Genomic DNA, 13,751 nt, shown 5'->3' with positions numbered 1-13,751 from the left:
TGAATGTCAAGAAGGATATTGGATCAAGAATTTACAAATGAGTGTATGAAAAAGTAAAAAACGAGCTAAGTTTGGTTATTATGGAGTGAAATGTATTTGATTTACTCACCAATCCAACGAACGCGGTAAGCAATTGGATCTTCTTGTTCTTATACCACATTTGTCGCTAAATGGATCATCAACGAGTGTGTAGATGCTATCATATAATACTAACCCTCAACATGGTTGATTTCTTCCTAAACGCGAACGCCTGTGACGACATCTCATTCGTTCTATCTACGAGGTTGTCTATTCTATCACCTCTGTCGATTATAGACTCCATATTCTGTATCATAACGTCTTTAACCTGATTGAGTTCATTCTGGGTTTTACCAAGTTGATCTTCCGGTGGCTGTGTGTTGTATGACTCTAGGAGATCCTTTATGGTGTCTGTAAAATCGACATCGCTATCTTCAACTGATGTGAACTTCTGCTGTAGATCTAACAAATATTTAAACGCGACTGCCCTGCTAACGGAGTCCTGCGATATCACCAAATAGACGATTCCATTATCAGATAGGTAGTTTATATTAATATCTTTATATTTAAATGTCAATTTGGAGTTGTTTGGTGGTATCTTCTCCATAACTTGTTCCACGACTGTGCAGTGACTCTATCAGGACTGGCTGACGATATAGCTCAGTACTCACTCTGGCTGTAATCCCTAGTTGATGCGTTGTATTCATTCCTTATACTATTATTCTGTCCTACTAAACTGTAGACCAACATCATCATTGTACCCAATTCGGATGACACACTTGCCTCTTGCTCAACTACTATCAATAAAAATAAAAAATGTCATCGACACCAAGATCAGACAGACCACACGGTGCAGCTATACGTCGTCGCACAGACAAGAATTCTCAGGTAGGAAAACCAAACTCTGCAAGAGCTGCAGGTGCTGGCGGTTCATCGAGCACGATGTTGAAGCTTTACACGGATGATTCACCTGGTTTAAAGGTGTAAGTAGATCTATAGTGGGTTATCTGCAGCTCTAATAAAGCTACAGTGACCCATTCGTTATCGTTGTATTGTCCTTGGCTTTCATCGCTTCAATCTTCTTTTTGCAGTGAGTAGACACTAGGATAATAAGACAGCTCTATTAACTATTCACCAGCATCTCAGCAAAGGTCATCAAAGGTGTGTTGTCTCTCTAGTGATACATCACGTACTGACAGCACATAGCATTCACAAAGTAAACTTTACAATCATTTAATAAAATATATATTACGGTATCATTTATTCCCTTTTCCTTTATTGAATACTTGTTACTTTGTCTGCGTTGCTGTCTTCCTTTTGTTGTTGAATATACACGTCTTCTGACAGCCAGTGAAGTGGTATATTTTCAATTATAATACAGTTTTACACTCTCTATGTCAAATTTATTTCACCCATAAAAGCCTCAATTCGCTCTTTTTTTCCTACCATCATCAACTTTCCGTAAGTTCTTCAAATTCGAGCAAAAAGCACGAAAACACAAGGATGATATTCACAGACGGGCGGACATAATGTGAACACCGTTAACAATCCAGTGTACAAAAGTGATTGGGTGTTCATGCAGGTTGATTGTCTGTTAGATAGCTGATTTGTGCTGCTCGCATATCACTTCAAAACGCTAACAAATCTTTCAGGATGCAATTGTTGTAACTCTATATATGAAATAATTTAAAACATTCCTCTAAGTCTGCCTTCTAATTTAACGTTTTCGATTGAAATACCCGACGCCTGGCCTTTACCATTCTTGTAATCCAATATCAAGCTCTTAGATAGGAAGGGATTGATCGTAGAGTCTGCAGTACCGACTGTGATATGCAATACCTTACTACTTGCTAGCTTTTCCATCTTCTGCTTGACTGATGCATCGACATTACCCACTACAGTGAGCTCAGTGAGTGATAATGCCATAACCTTATCGTCATAAACCAATTCATCAACCTTAAACTCGAAGTCAATGTGTAGATTCTCCGTTGTGAGTAATTTCCAGCATTCTTCGTATTCTTCTTTAAGAGGTGATACTGTAGATTCAATTTCCTTTTGATGTAAGAGAGTGATATGCGGTACATTCGCAATTCTATCGTTCTGTTCTAAATGGTTGAACAAACTCAACGCCTTTTCATCCGAATCCTTTAGTATATTGTGACAGATTTCGTTAAGTTTACACTCAACAGCAATAGCGAAATAACGAGGACCACTACCAACTTTCTTCTTTAAACTGCTGAGTTCATCAGGACGACGATAATCAGGATTATAAAATGAGACTTCTTCGACAACCTTCTCGACATCCTCCTGAGTTATGCTCTTTAAGTCAATCGACAAGCCCCTCAAACCGTTTATGACACGTTTAATAGATTCACTGAGATCATCTTCTATTGACATTTCAATAACACCGTCGAAACTCTCGCTTGGTGCGTCGAATGATTGAGTTTGGTTGATAAAATTCATTATAATCTCCTCATGTAAAGCACTATGACTATCTGCGCGGAGACTTTGATGGCGATCACCGCGTTCTGCGACCCTATCACTGCAGATTCGGAGAAGGGAATTGATCGGTAAGTTGTCAACTGGCCAGTAAAGTGCTATCATACGCGTTCGTTCAAGAGGAGGTTTTTGCTCATATGGGAGTAGATTTAACCTTTCACGATGTTGCTTCATGTGATTGTTTCTATCAGCAATTACAACTTTCGTGTCACCTTTGAGTAATTCAACCACATTTTTCTCGAACGTTGGACCAGTCTTTTTGGTTTTTACATCGTCCGATTGGGTATGAGCGAATCCATATAACTTAGACAAAGCGAGTGACACTGCAGTCTTACCTGTATTGCGTTTGTGAGAATTGAAAATTAATCATTATTCTAAAACGCACCACAACCTGGAATAGCGATCGGTACGAGGAGGGTCTTACCAAATGGGCGGGAATCACCAATAGGCTTTTTTGGTTTCTTCGTAGATTCTTTCTTCTTCCAAGTTGATCTGATATTCTCTAGCTTCTCTTTGTTTTCTTGTGTTTCTAAATCCTGCAAGAAATGTTCTCTGAGTGCAATGATACCCTTACTTTTGGCGAAGTTTACAAACAACTCTGGTTGACTGTGAATCTTTGCGCGAGTCCACTCCTTGTATAGTACACTTTCAGGATAGGTTGCCTTCCTGACTCCGGCGTCATCTGTTTTGCCTTCAGAATGGCGAGCGAGCAAACCACGAGTGATCTCTCTCCATTCTCTGAACATCAAGTATGGCTCATCGAATTTAATCTTAAAGAAAAATGGACTATGGGGATCATATGGTGGAACATCTTTTATACCCTTCCTAGCCTTCTCGTTTATTTCACAGCGTACGACGAAACCTTCGACGGGCTCACCATCTATAGATCCGCCCTGTTCTTCTATGTCTGCTGTGAACTTCTCAACTTCCTTTATTGAGTTCTTAGTGAGCGATCGCGTCCTTATGAATCCCCATTGGTTGGCGAAATCGCTAACGATTTCGAAAGGTTCAGTTGAGAAAGCAGGTATATTTTTGTTCAATCCGTGCAAATGCAATCCACGTCTTTCTGGTGGGTATCCCAATACGTGTTCTTCAAAATCATCGTCGCAAAGTTCAGAGACGGCAGTCCACTCATTCTCGTAAAGGACTTTTGCGAGATCTTCCTCAGTTTTACCTGATTTATTGAGATGGTATTTGAGCCACTTATGACCCATTTCAGCATGTGAGAGTTGACCTTCTTGGGTTGATGGACCAAGGGCGTGCTTCGACGTAACGACAATAGTGGAAGCAGTTGTTGCTGCTATGAATATAATACAACCATTCTCCTTGTATGACAATGTATATGGACCACTGGTGTACTTCTCTATGGATCCCCAAGTCGTCCATGGGACTTCAGCGATGTTGAAGAATTTATCATAACCCCTGACAATGATTTTATCATCTGTTGTAAATAAACCCCTAGCTAGTGTTGGAAATGGACAAGGTTGCTTTGCATAATGATGTTCACTCATTTTCCAACTCAAAAGATTAGTTTCTGGTAGTGAGTGCTCTACATTTCTCACTAATGGCTTTTCAGCCAGTGAGATTTCCCTCAACTTCCCGATTAGCTGTGTTGATGATGACATATGCTACTCAAAAAGAGTCAAAATGGCGATCCGAAGCGATATCTATGAAAAATAAATTCATTTGAGTTCTCAGGGTGGTTTTGAAACATGTCAAAGATTTTTTGTATGCAAGTTCTTGTAATGTTGTTTATACATTTCCTATATGTTTCTAAAACTACTTATCTCATATCGAGAAATCTGAACAGGAACTTGCATATGAAAAGTATATTATTAGGGTCTTTATGTTCTTTTTAACTACCCGTGTGATTTTTACAGTCATACCTTTCTCCATTGCTGCGATATGGCACTTTGAGATATGGCAGCGACACCAACGCAGAAATTGAGAATATCTACAATAATTTAAATAATTTTTATGTATAGATATACAAGATATACAATATACAACATTATGTCTGCTTTTTGACGTTATAATCGCACTCTAAGATGACCTCACTTACTGCTTAGCCTATGGCTGGCACCTCACGGACATATATGAGATGCAGTAACGTGACGTACGATCACCCACAAATAATATACACTCTACCGCATTTGGACACACTAAACGCGTAACCATGTCGACGCGTAATAAGACTAAGCACAATATACAGACATAATTTTATTAGATGCAAAAATGATATTATATATTAATCATACAAAGGTGTATAAATACAGGACAGGATGTATTACTCGCTTAAGCCTTTGAGCTTGAGAACTTAGTGACGGACTTAGTACCTTCTGAAATAGCATGCTTGGAAAGTTCACCAGGGAGGATAAGACGAACTGAAGTTTGGATCTCACGTGATGAGATGGTTGACTTCTTGTTGTATGAGGCGAGCTTTGAAGCTTCTGAAGCGATTCTCTCGAAAAGATCGTTGACGAATGAGTTAAGAACGCTCATAGCCTTGTTTGAAATACCAGTGTCTGGGTGAACTTGCTTCAAGACCTTGTAAATGTATGAAGAGTAGGTTTCTTTACGTGACTTGTTTGACTTCTTCTTGTCACTGTCTGGCTTTGGTGCCTTGGCGGTCTTCTTACCACCTTCTTGTGGTTGCTTGGTAGCTGAGGCTGGGGCCTTACCGGCGGTTGAGACTGGCTTCTTTTCTGCTGACTTTGGTGCCATTTTTAATTTAACTGTAGACTTGGATGATGAGAAACAAGAGTTTATTTTCGGTATTTATATGACGCGCGACCGAGGCGACGTATCATAATTGAAATCAATTACTTGCGCGAATCAATTTGATCAAAAATTCCAAAATTGTGATCCCGGAGTGAGTAGAAACAAAATTATCACAAAAATTATATAATTCAATAGCACTGATTCAGGCCCTCAAGATGGTATTTTTTTAGTTGCACATTTCACACCCCATGTGGTGGATCAACGCATTTTTTATTTTTTTGATTTGATGTCGAACATGATGACGCGCCAAAAAATGATCGCACTATAAAACGACAAAATAATTTCTTCTCTCATTCCATCACACAACAAATAACAAAGTAAAAATGTCTCAACAAGTCGGCGGTAAATCAGGTGGAAAATCAGGTGGAAAGGCAGGTGCCCTCGATGCAGGTCGCTCCCGTTCTTCAAAGGCCGGTCTCCAATTCCCAGTCGGTCGTATCCACAGACACTTGAAGAACGGTAACTACGCCCAACGTATTGGTGCTGGTGCTCCAGTTTACCTTGCAGCTGTCCTTGAATACCTTGCAGCTGAAATTCTCGAATTGGCTGGTAATGCTGCCCGTGACAACAAGAAGTCTCGTATCATTCCACGTCACTTGCAATTGGCCATCAGAAACGATGATGAACTTAACAAGCTCCTCGGTCACGTAACAATCTCACAAGGTGGTGTTATTCCAAACATTCACACCGAGCTTCTCCCATCAAAAACCAAGAAGGGTGAAGGCATTGACTCACAAGACCTCTAAACATAAGTCTCTGCATTCCCTCACAAAATTAGCTTGTATTTGTACAATCACTGCATTTTATTGTATTGCCTTAATAAATATATTCCTCTTTAAAAGTATTCTTCTGGTGTGTAAAACTGCAAATCTAAATTCTTAGCGAAGTTTAGATCGTCTGAGGAGTGGTCTGCAGGCCTTCTGTTTTCTCTCGGTCTACCTGCTGCGTCACCGACGTAGAAACTCTGTGAGATATCTAAATGACGCGTAAGTTGACAATTCAACGCGTCAAGAGAGTTCTAACCTGGTTTACCAACTTCTTGAGCTTCTAGATAACGTTCTAGGCATTCCCACATTCCTACGTTTGGCTTACGATTTTCATCTTTTGAGGTAGCTGCCATACAGACGAAGGGTATATCCTCCAACTGAAGCTGATGAGAAGGGTAGTTATGTTGACACCTTTATACGCACTTTATCACCAATAAATTCTAGCTTTCTCTGCCATTCTTCTAATTTCGCCGGACGACTTTCGTAATTCTGATTTGAGATGATGATAACCGCGTATCCGTCGTCAATTAAGCTAGACAGACGCTCTTTTAGATTCTTATGAAGAAACTTCCAATCTGAAGCATGTTTTGGGAACGTACTGCCACTTTTTGGTTTTATAAGGGTGCCATCTAAGTCGAATGCTGCTATCTTCCGATGAGGTACGAATTGACCGTAAACGCCAAAAATGATAGTTCGTGGTTGATTGAATGGTTTATTATGTTTCCAGATAATTTTTGATGCTTTTTTACTGAAGTTTAGCGTACTTTGTCGAGTTGTCATTGACGGTCAAGTTAATGAGTGATGCCTGATCAATGGTTGTTTGACAATAAAGAAATTAACGAAACACCGAGTTTTAAGGATGGCATAGATACAGATGAAGAGCAGAAGTATAGAGTCAATGGCGTCAATTGGTTACTGCGAATTGGTGTAACAGCTAGAGTGTGAGGATATTTTAGATATATATATCAATAAATTAATAGAAATATAGGCGGAATGACAGCTTATACAACGCTTGCACATACTTTCATAGATTCTACATGCGTAACTCTTTCGCTGATTTCGAACCTGAAGTGCGTAGACTCGACACGTAAAGAAGTTCGTGAATCTAATAACACATAGGAAATAGCTCTCACTTGCCTCTTTCTTGCTTGCAAATCGCAAGATTCTATGAAGCATGTCACTCACCTTGCCGCCCTGGCTGTATACAAACGTCGGACAGATATAGCTAAAGCTGAGGGTAAAAAACCCTCAACCGGAGAGCCAATGCAGATTAAAGATGAGCCTGAAGTACTTAAACTCCAAGACTCAATGCTGAGTGCTGAGATACATCTTTTGCGTACTCTAGCGTTCGATTTAGCTATTCATCAGCCATTCCCACTTATTCTTGATGCAGCCCGGATGCTCAAATTAGAGAAATTTGATTTGGTAATGATGCAAGCTGTCTTAAACGACAGTATGAGAACTACAATTTGTTTATCATACCCTCCAAATATCATAGCAATGGCCTGCTTTATTTTGCCAAGTGCCGTTTCACGGGAAATGTACCTCAGTGAAACTTACAGGAAAGTTGATTGGAAGGATACCCACTCTTGGATGTCAGCGTTTGGTTTTGATGGTAAAAACAGTCAAGAAAGACTAATGAAGCAGCAGCAGCAAACAATCAAAAGAAGTCGGACAGGCAGCAGTTCTCCTAATAGTAGTAATAAAAAGTTGAAGGCTGAAAATGGCTTCAGCAGTGGTGCCTCACCAGCTGATAAGGGTATCGATGAGAGGCTCAAAGCTACCGATCCAGATAGCGAAATACAAGAGAGTCTAAATGGAAAACATACACTCAATGAACAACAATTAGATGTACACATAGACGGAAATAATGAAATAACCAGCAAAGAGGTAGAAAAAGTCGAAGAATTTGCTCCTGTTAGGGATCCCAAAATTGAAAATATTCTCGTAGATGTACGTGATGCTATGTTTAGGATAACGCAGCTATTCAAATATTTCCCAAATGACGCACGCGAATATCAAAACGTTAATAAAGCCAGAATAGACGCACTACTTGCGTCATTCCCTGAGCGACCTCAGGGTCAACAGAAAAATGCAATTTAGATGACTATGTCACATAGATATATTATTATTTTTTTGAATGTTATTGTCCATGTATAAATATATAAAAAATCGTCCGTAAGAAATTATTTTAAATTGCAGATATCTCCGGAATTAGATTATTGAGCGACTGCAGGACCAGGCAAGTCGCTGTAGTCGGATGGACCAGTGACGTCGTATGGTTGCTTAGTCAAACCTGGTTCTTCACCAGTGTAAGCACCTGGGAATTTGACAGTCTCTCCAGAGAGACCTAGTAAGATGTTAATCGCATAAAATATCACGTAATCATTTCCTCACCTGAACCACCACCGGTAACTTTAACAGAGACGCAACCAGCGTAAATCTCAGCAGGAATAGCGCCAAGGTTGATATTTTCAGTTCTAAGGAGGTATGTACCATCCTTTCATATGTGTTAGTCCACGTGAAAAATTTCACAAGATATCACTCACCTCCATACTTGATGGAAGAGTTACTGGAACGTCTTGACCAGCGTCAACATACTTAGGTACTGGCCATTCTCCACTTTCGTCGATATTGATTTCACCGATCTTGTAGAATTCGGCGGAATTTGGATCACAACCCAAGTCACACTTAGCTGCGTAAGTGAGGAAAGGACCCCATTTGTGAAGACCTTTACCCCAACCGAAACCAACAGTACCACCAGCAGCTACAGATGCTGCGCTAGTTGCTGGTTCAGCGTTAGCGTGACAAGCGATGTTTGGGTTGCTGATATCTTCAACAGTAGCTGCTGGTCCATTGTCTGGTGACCATGCCCAAATTGGAGTGTCTGAATCAGTCTTTGAGTAACTTGATCCATCAACTGTAACAGTTTCCAAAAAGGCGTGTGCATTAGCAGTTGCTAAAGCTGCAGCTAAGACTGTTAATTTTCCAATCATTGTATTAGTCTAAAAAGGTATTTGTAAAGGTATGTATTTATCAACTAAATCAAGTGATATTTATAGTCCAAGAATGGAATGAGATTACTGAATCGGGTAATTTCTCCATTTTCTATTAATGTTTTAGGATACAAAGTATATTTTAGTAAAGTTGTGGTGCTTTTATTTCTATATTCAGAGATTATGATGCTATGTTTGAGATTCTATGTTTTGAAAATTTGCTCACTCGTCTTCATTGTCCTGATTTTCCTGATTAAGTAAGTAGTCGTCCGAAGCTATGCTATGTTGATGCTGCGGATTTTCGATAATTTTAGAGAAGTCTGTGGAGATTTCACGTCCGAGGTCACCCATATATCCTATGCTAACGTTGGGTATTGTGAGCCAGGTTTCCTCTATTTCACTCTCTGAGTAAATTAGGCCTTAGGAGGACCCTTCTTTGTTTGAATTCTTCCGGAAATGGTTCCCTAGCCGCTCCCCTCTGTAGCCTTTACCACGATCTTCATGGGATAATCTGATACTTGGAAATCCCCCATATTTGCCTTCAAAACGGTCTGCTACGTCTTTTATCAACCTCCTCATTTTGTTCAGACGTATCCTTGTTAGCCTTCTAAATGCGCTTTTGCAGTCTTTGCGATCAGCGAATGGGATAACTGTAATGTATGGCAAGCCGGTTGGAAGCGATTTGCTTAGTCTGGCAAAAAGCCTTGCGAGTGGCTAGTGGGTAATATAACCCAGAATAAGGGCTAGATTAGAGGTAGTGGTGGACGTGTAGATTCCTGCGGAATCAAGGCAGTGAAACGAAATACGGGAACTGGGGTGGGCTATTCTCTGGATCGGATAGGTCAGCACCGTTGGATCTCCCCTATAGGCTGGCCAGACATAAGCGAACATTCGATAATTCTCGCCCTCATGGTTTGACCGAGACTTCTTTTTCCTTGTAAAGACTTCCACTGACGTTATTTTGCTCGTCAATAGGGGAAAGTTCTAAATCCAATGTAGAAAACTTCCTCTATGTTAGCTGGTGCATCATCTTCGACCGCCCTTGGTGCTTTGTCAGGACGTGTGTTCTGCCAGAGTTCCCAGAACTTACTGTCTTTTGCGTTATCTTCTGGTACACCTACACTATGTCTATGCAGGTCAATAATATGATGAGAAGACATTGATAATGGGTTATATGTTATGTTATGTAATAATCTCGTGATTGTGGTATACAAATACCTTTATCTAGATTCCATCTCGTTCTGAATAAAACTACTTGTGTTTACTATGTGCTTCCGTTCTTGGCTTCTCATAAGGTGATTTCCACTCGTAGCTACCACCGGGTTGATGATTATACAACCTCAGGGCTTTATGTACAGTGAAACTGCCTAGGTAGTGTTTAGGAGGAGCCAAACTCTGTGAAATATCAACGCGCTCGTTCAGACTTTAAGACTCTCGATAATCTAATCTTCTCAAGTTCTTCCGGTGTTCTCTACGGCTGCTTATGTTTTGAAGTCTTAGCTATGATGGACTTTCTTATAAGTTTTTCATGTTTATTTAGAGATAAAGTGACTGTAGGTTTCATCGTTAATAAGAACAGTGATGAAATTGAATGATTTAAGTAATCCATTTAATAATTTTGATATTACATCTTGGAGTACAAATTTAGTTGATAAAATAAATAAAACATTAAAAAGACGTAATAGAGAAGAAGATCAGTTGGCTAGACCATCAAAATTAGCCAGATTAGATAGTGACAATATAACAGATAACAATGGTGTAACTCACGATGACCATCTACACTTAACTTCTACTAAATTGGATGATGGCGATGATATTCTTCTTAACGAAAAGATAGACGACAATAATGACGCTTATGACGACGACGATGCGAAAGCTAATGATGCGTATTGGAGAGGGGAGGATCCAGCAGATGACAGAGATGATAACGTATTAGCAAAGCACGAGTTTGATAAAGGATACAATGATGATAGCGAGAGCGAAGATGATGAGAAAGTTGATGAGGAAGAAGACGAATTGGATAGGGAGGTGGATGAACTTGATGGAGAAGGATATGACGAGGATGAATATGAAAGTGTGCAGAATGACAAGATAGACCCACGAAGGCTGCCTTCATATGAGGAAGAAGTCGTCGGTCAGGTTGACAGTGAGGATATTATGAACAATAAAGAGAAATTCGAAAACGACAGAGAACAAGACTCAGAAGACGAGCCTGAAGACGATGAGGAAGACAGCCAGCATAATCACCCACAGGAATTTGCAGAACACTACAACGATTACGTCTATTCTGACGAAGAAGATGAAGAGGAAGAAGACACTCGCGCTACAACACGAAACGACGCACCCATAGAGTTATCAAGTGATAGCGAATAAGATTGTATTATTAATAAGTTATTGTACACTTTCTGGTCCCTCTCCACCTGGAAGCAACTATAGTCTATTAGAATGTGTCGTTGTAGATTGCTATACTCACCATACAGACATTATTACCGTTGAGTAGCGTTTGTCTAAGTTTTGATTTCTTTTGTGTACCATCAGGCGATATGTCACTGTAATTAGGAATTAGATAGTGTAAAATGATTGTTTCTTGACGTACTATTCTGTTACATCGTCAAGGACCATATCTAACGTGATATAAGATAAATAAGAAGCTGCTAAATTACCACTTACTAACGAAGTCATCAAATCCCTGCAGAGTACCAACGAATTCACGCTCATTCTTCATAATTACCCATATTCTGCTACCAATGCACTTATCAATGAGTTCTATCAGTGCTATCAGATGTGTATCTTCTTAATTGATCTATATATCCCACCTAAAGGCAATATCTGAGATGCCATATTCTTGATTGTCAACTATCAACATGCAGATATCGCGTATACTGCAGAATATACCCAAGAAAATAAAATCTAAACCAAAGAAATCGAGCTGGCTAGAGGAATATAATCTAATCATAGGTTTAGAGATACATGCTCAGCTGAATGCATCTATAAAGTTGTTCTCTAGTGAGTTTATATCTTGATGTAGATATTTTAGCTAATGAATCTATAGATTCTAGAGTTACAAACGATTTTAGTAAACCAAACACATCAGTTAGCTCGTTTGATGCTTCAATTCCTGGTACTTTACCTGTGAGTTTTCTAATGTAACTTCTCACAATCTAAACGATCTAGATACTGAATAAAGAACCTTATTGGAAGGCAATCAAAGCTTCTCTAGCGTTAGATTGCGCCGTCAGTCCAACGTCATCATTTGATAGGAAACACTACAGTTACTACGATTTACCACAAGGTTATCAGATAACACAACAGTATAGTGAGCAACCTAGTACATATTATATCCGTTTCCTAACATTTCACTCAAGATCCACTAGCAAAGGATGGCTTTATTCAATTTAATGCAAATCTAGATGATAACATAACGAGAGATTTTAAAGTACGCCTATCACGTATACAGCTAGAGCAAGACACGGGGAAGGCATACTTCCACGAATCTTCAAAGACACCACTCGTCGATCTCAATAGATGTGGTGTTGCTTTGATCGAAATTGTCACAAAACCGGATATGACGAGCCCGATTGAAGCTGTATCATTTGTCAAAAAGTTACGTAGTATATTGCGATCAATTGACGTGTGTAATGGTAATATGGAAGAAGTAGGTTGAAAATTTGATAATTCTCTCCTCAGTTTGACATAAGTAGGGTAATTTACGTGCAGACGTTAATGTAAATGTACAGAAAAAGGATAATTTGGCTCTCAAAACTCCTCGCGTCGAGATAAAAAACTTGAACTCACTGAAGAGTATGACAGCGGCAATTAGTGGGTCATTTTCGTTAGCAGAGGTCTTTCATTTAACGAGCGCACAGATTATGAATATGAACGCCACGCGAGAGCTATCCAAAATGGTCGCCTGGAGGATATACAACAGGACACCCTCGGTTGGAACGTTACAGATGGCCAAACCTTCAAGATGAGATCAAAAGAGGATGCTATCGACTACAGGTATATGCCTGATCCAAACTTACGCCCTGTGTCAGTGACTGAGGTGAGTGTCCAATTATCATTTGTAAATTTGCTAACAAACACGTAGAAAGAGCTAGATGAAGTTAGATCAAAGATAGAAATACTCCCAGATCAAATAAGACAAAGGCTCATCAGTCAATATGGATTATCAGCTCGTGATGTTAATGTTTTGCTCACTGTCAATGAGGATCTATCGGGAGATGAGAGTATCATAAACTACTTTGAACGCTTAGCTCAAGTATCGAAGCACCCACAGTTAGCCGTCAATTGGGTTATTCATGAGCTCCTTGGTCAACTTTCACAGCGACATAAGTCTTTTAAGGAGGACATTATCACAGTGGAACGTTTAAATGAATTAATTTCACTCATAGAGGCCAATCAAGTGACATCAACCGCGGCTAAGAAGGTATTTAGTGAGATGTTCGATGATACCGAGTCATCTGCATCGAATATACTCGACAGGCTTGACCTTAGAGTATTAGATGGCGATAAATTAGAAAAGGTCGTCAATCAAGCTATAGAAGAGTTGCCAGATGAGTCCAACAAAGCTAGACAAGGGAATGAGAAAGTTTTGAGACGTATCATCGGTCAAGTTATGAAACTTGCTGGTGGTAAAGCAGATGGAAGTGAAGTCGAACGGGCTTTGAGACAAAAGTTATCATTGTAA

General features: G+C 39.7%; 11 protein-coding genes across 11 annotated transcripts; 5 read left to right on the top strand and 6 right to left on the bottom strand.

Annotated features, from left to right (window-relative positions):
* Positions 1-2: 2 nt before the first annotated feature.
* WALSEDRAFT_61345 (VAMP/synaptobrevin-like protein) lies at positions 3-781 on the bottom strand. Its single transcript, XM_006960181.1, has 4 exons — positions 690-781; positions 215-639; positions 110-166; positions 3-65 (listed from the first exon to the last, which is right to left on the bottom strand). Exons 1-4 carry the CDS (start codon positions 772-774, stop codon positions 24-26), a joined length of 609 nt encoding a protein of 202 aa, XP_006960243.1. The 5' UTR covers positions 775-781; the 3' UTR covers positions 3-23.
* Positions 782-786: 5 nt separating this feature from the next.
* Positions 787-1,250, top strand: WALSEDRAFT_61344 (Pre protein translocase Sec Sec61-beta subunit). The gene is made up of 4 exons (XM_006960180.1): positions 787-1,001; positions 1,049-1,108; positions 1,157-1,179; positions 1,225-1,250. The coding sequence occupies exons 1-4, from the start codon at positions 835-837 to the stop codon at positions 1,236-1,238; spliced, it is 264 nt and encodes an 87-aa protein (XP_006960242.1). The 5' UTR covers positions 787-834; the 3' UTR covers positions 1,239-1,250.
* Positions 1,251-1,681: 431 nt separating this feature from the next.
* WALSEDRAFT_33865 (hypothetical protein) lies at positions 1,682-4,118 on the bottom strand. The gene is made up of 2 exons (XM_006960179.1): positions 2,903-4,118; positions 1,682-2,852 (listed from the first exon to the last, which is right to left on the bottom strand). Exons 1-2 carry the CDS (start codon positions 4,026-4,028, stop codon positions 1,705-1,707), a joined length of 2,274 nt encoding a protein of 757 aa, XP_006960241.1. The 5' UTR covers positions 4,029-4,118; the 3' UTR covers positions 1,682-1,704.
* Positions 4,119-4,739: 621 nt separating this feature from the next.
* On the bottom strand, positions 4,740-5,272 carry WALSEDRAFT_61342 (histone-fold-containing protein). The gene has a single exon (XM_006960178.1). It carries the CDS (start codon positions 5,239-5,241, stop codon positions 4,813-4,815), a length of 429 nt encoding a protein of 142 aa, XP_006960240.1. The 5' UTR covers positions 5,242-5,272; the 3' UTR covers positions 4,740-4,812.
* Positions 5,273-5,588: 316 nt separating this feature from the next.
* Positions 5,589-8,226, bottom strand: WALSEDRAFT_58584 (PNK3P-domain-containing protein). The gene is made up of 5 exons (XM_006960176.1): positions 7,185-8,226; positions 7,054-7,135; positions 6,489-7,006; positions 6,322-6,442; positions 5,589-6,273 (listed from the first exon to the last, which is right to left on the bottom strand). Exons 3-5 carry the CDS (start codon positions 6,843-6,845, stop codon positions 6,134-6,136), a joined length of 618 nt encoding a protein of 205 aa, XP_006960238.1. The 5' UTR covers positions 6,846-7,006; positions 7,054-7,135; positions 7,185-8,226; the 3' UTR covers positions 5,589-6,133.
* Positions 5,611-6,044, top strand: WALSEDRAFT_33863 (histone 2A; the record flags this gene model as incomplete). The annotated part of the gene is made up of 1 exon (XM_006960177.1): positions 5,611-6,044. The coding sequence occupies exon 1, from the start codon at positions 5,622-5,624 to the stop codon at positions 6,042-6,044; it is 423 nt and encodes a 140-aa protein (XP_006960239.1). The 5' UTR covers positions 5,611-5,621.
* WALSEDRAFT_61338 (cyclin-like protein) lies at positions 6,200-8,226 on the top strand. Its single transcript, XM_006960175.1, has 4 exons — positions 6,200-6,442; positions 6,489-7,006; positions 7,054-7,135; positions 7,185-8,226. The coding sequence occupies exons 2-4, from the start codon at positions 6,867-6,869 to the stop codon at positions 8,166-8,168; spliced, it is 1,206 nt and encodes a 401-aa protein (XP_006960237.1). The 5' UTR covers positions 6,200-6,442; positions 6,489-6,866; the 3' UTR covers positions 8,169-8,226.
* Positions 8,205-9,061, bottom strand: WALSEDRAFT_70396 (hypothetical protein; the record flags this gene model as incomplete). Its single annotated transcript, XM_006960174.1, has 3 exons — positions 8,205-8,415; positions 8,463-8,565; positions 8,615-9,061. 3 exons carry the CDS (start codon positions 9,059-9,061, stop codon positions 8,285-8,287), a joined length of 681 nt encoding a protein of 226 aa, XP_006960236.1. The 3' UTR covers positions 8,205-8,284.
* Positions 9,062-10,642: 1,581 nt separating this feature from the next.
* Positions 10,643-11,434, top strand: WALSEDRAFT_30170 (hypothetical protein; the record flags this gene model as incomplete). The annotated part of the gene is made up of 1 exon (XM_006960173.1): positions 10,643-11,434. One exon carries the CDS (start codon positions 10,643-10,645, stop codon positions 11,432-11,434), a length of 792 nt encoding a protein of 263 aa, XP_006960235.1.
* Positions 11,435-11,443: 9 nt separating this feature from the next.
* WALSEDRAFT_48643 (LSM-domain-containing protein) lies at positions 11,444-11,902 on the bottom strand (the record flags this gene model as incomplete). The annotated part of the gene is made up of 5 exons (XM_006960172.1): positions 11,444-11,491; positions 11,535-11,610; positions 11,658-11,685; positions 11,732-11,827; positions 11,878-11,902. 5 exons carry the CDS (start codon positions 11,900-11,902, stop codon positions 11,453-11,455), a joined length of 264 nt encoding a protein of 87 aa, XP_006960234.1. The 3' UTR covers positions 11,444-11,452.
* A 23-nt stretch (positions 11,903-11,925) lies between these two features.
* WALSEDRAFT_21974 (Asp-tRNAAsn/Glu-tRNAGln amidotransferase B subunit) lies at positions 11,926-13,751 on the top strand (the record flags this gene model as incomplete). The annotated part of the gene is made up of 7 exons (XM_006960171.1): positions 11,926-12,071; positions 12,121-12,193; positions 12,236-12,377; positions 12,427-12,716; positions 12,763-12,880; positions 12,928-13,110; positions 13,156-13,751. The coding sequence occupies 7 exons, from the start codon at positions 11,926-11,928 to the stop codon at positions 13,749-13,751; spliced, it is 1,548 nt and encodes a 515-aa protein (XP_006960233.1).

This window comes from Wallemia mellicola (genome assembly GCF_000263375.1).
Source record: "Wallemia mellicola CBS 633.66 unplaced genomic scaffold WALSEscaffold_24, whole genome shotgun sequence".
Taxonomy (NCBI): domain Eukaryota; kingdom Fungi; phylum Basidiomycota; class Wallemiomycetes; order Wallemiales; family Wallemiaceae; genus Wallemia; species Wallemia mellicola.
This window is presented reverse-complemented; position numbering and strand designations above follow the sequence as displayed.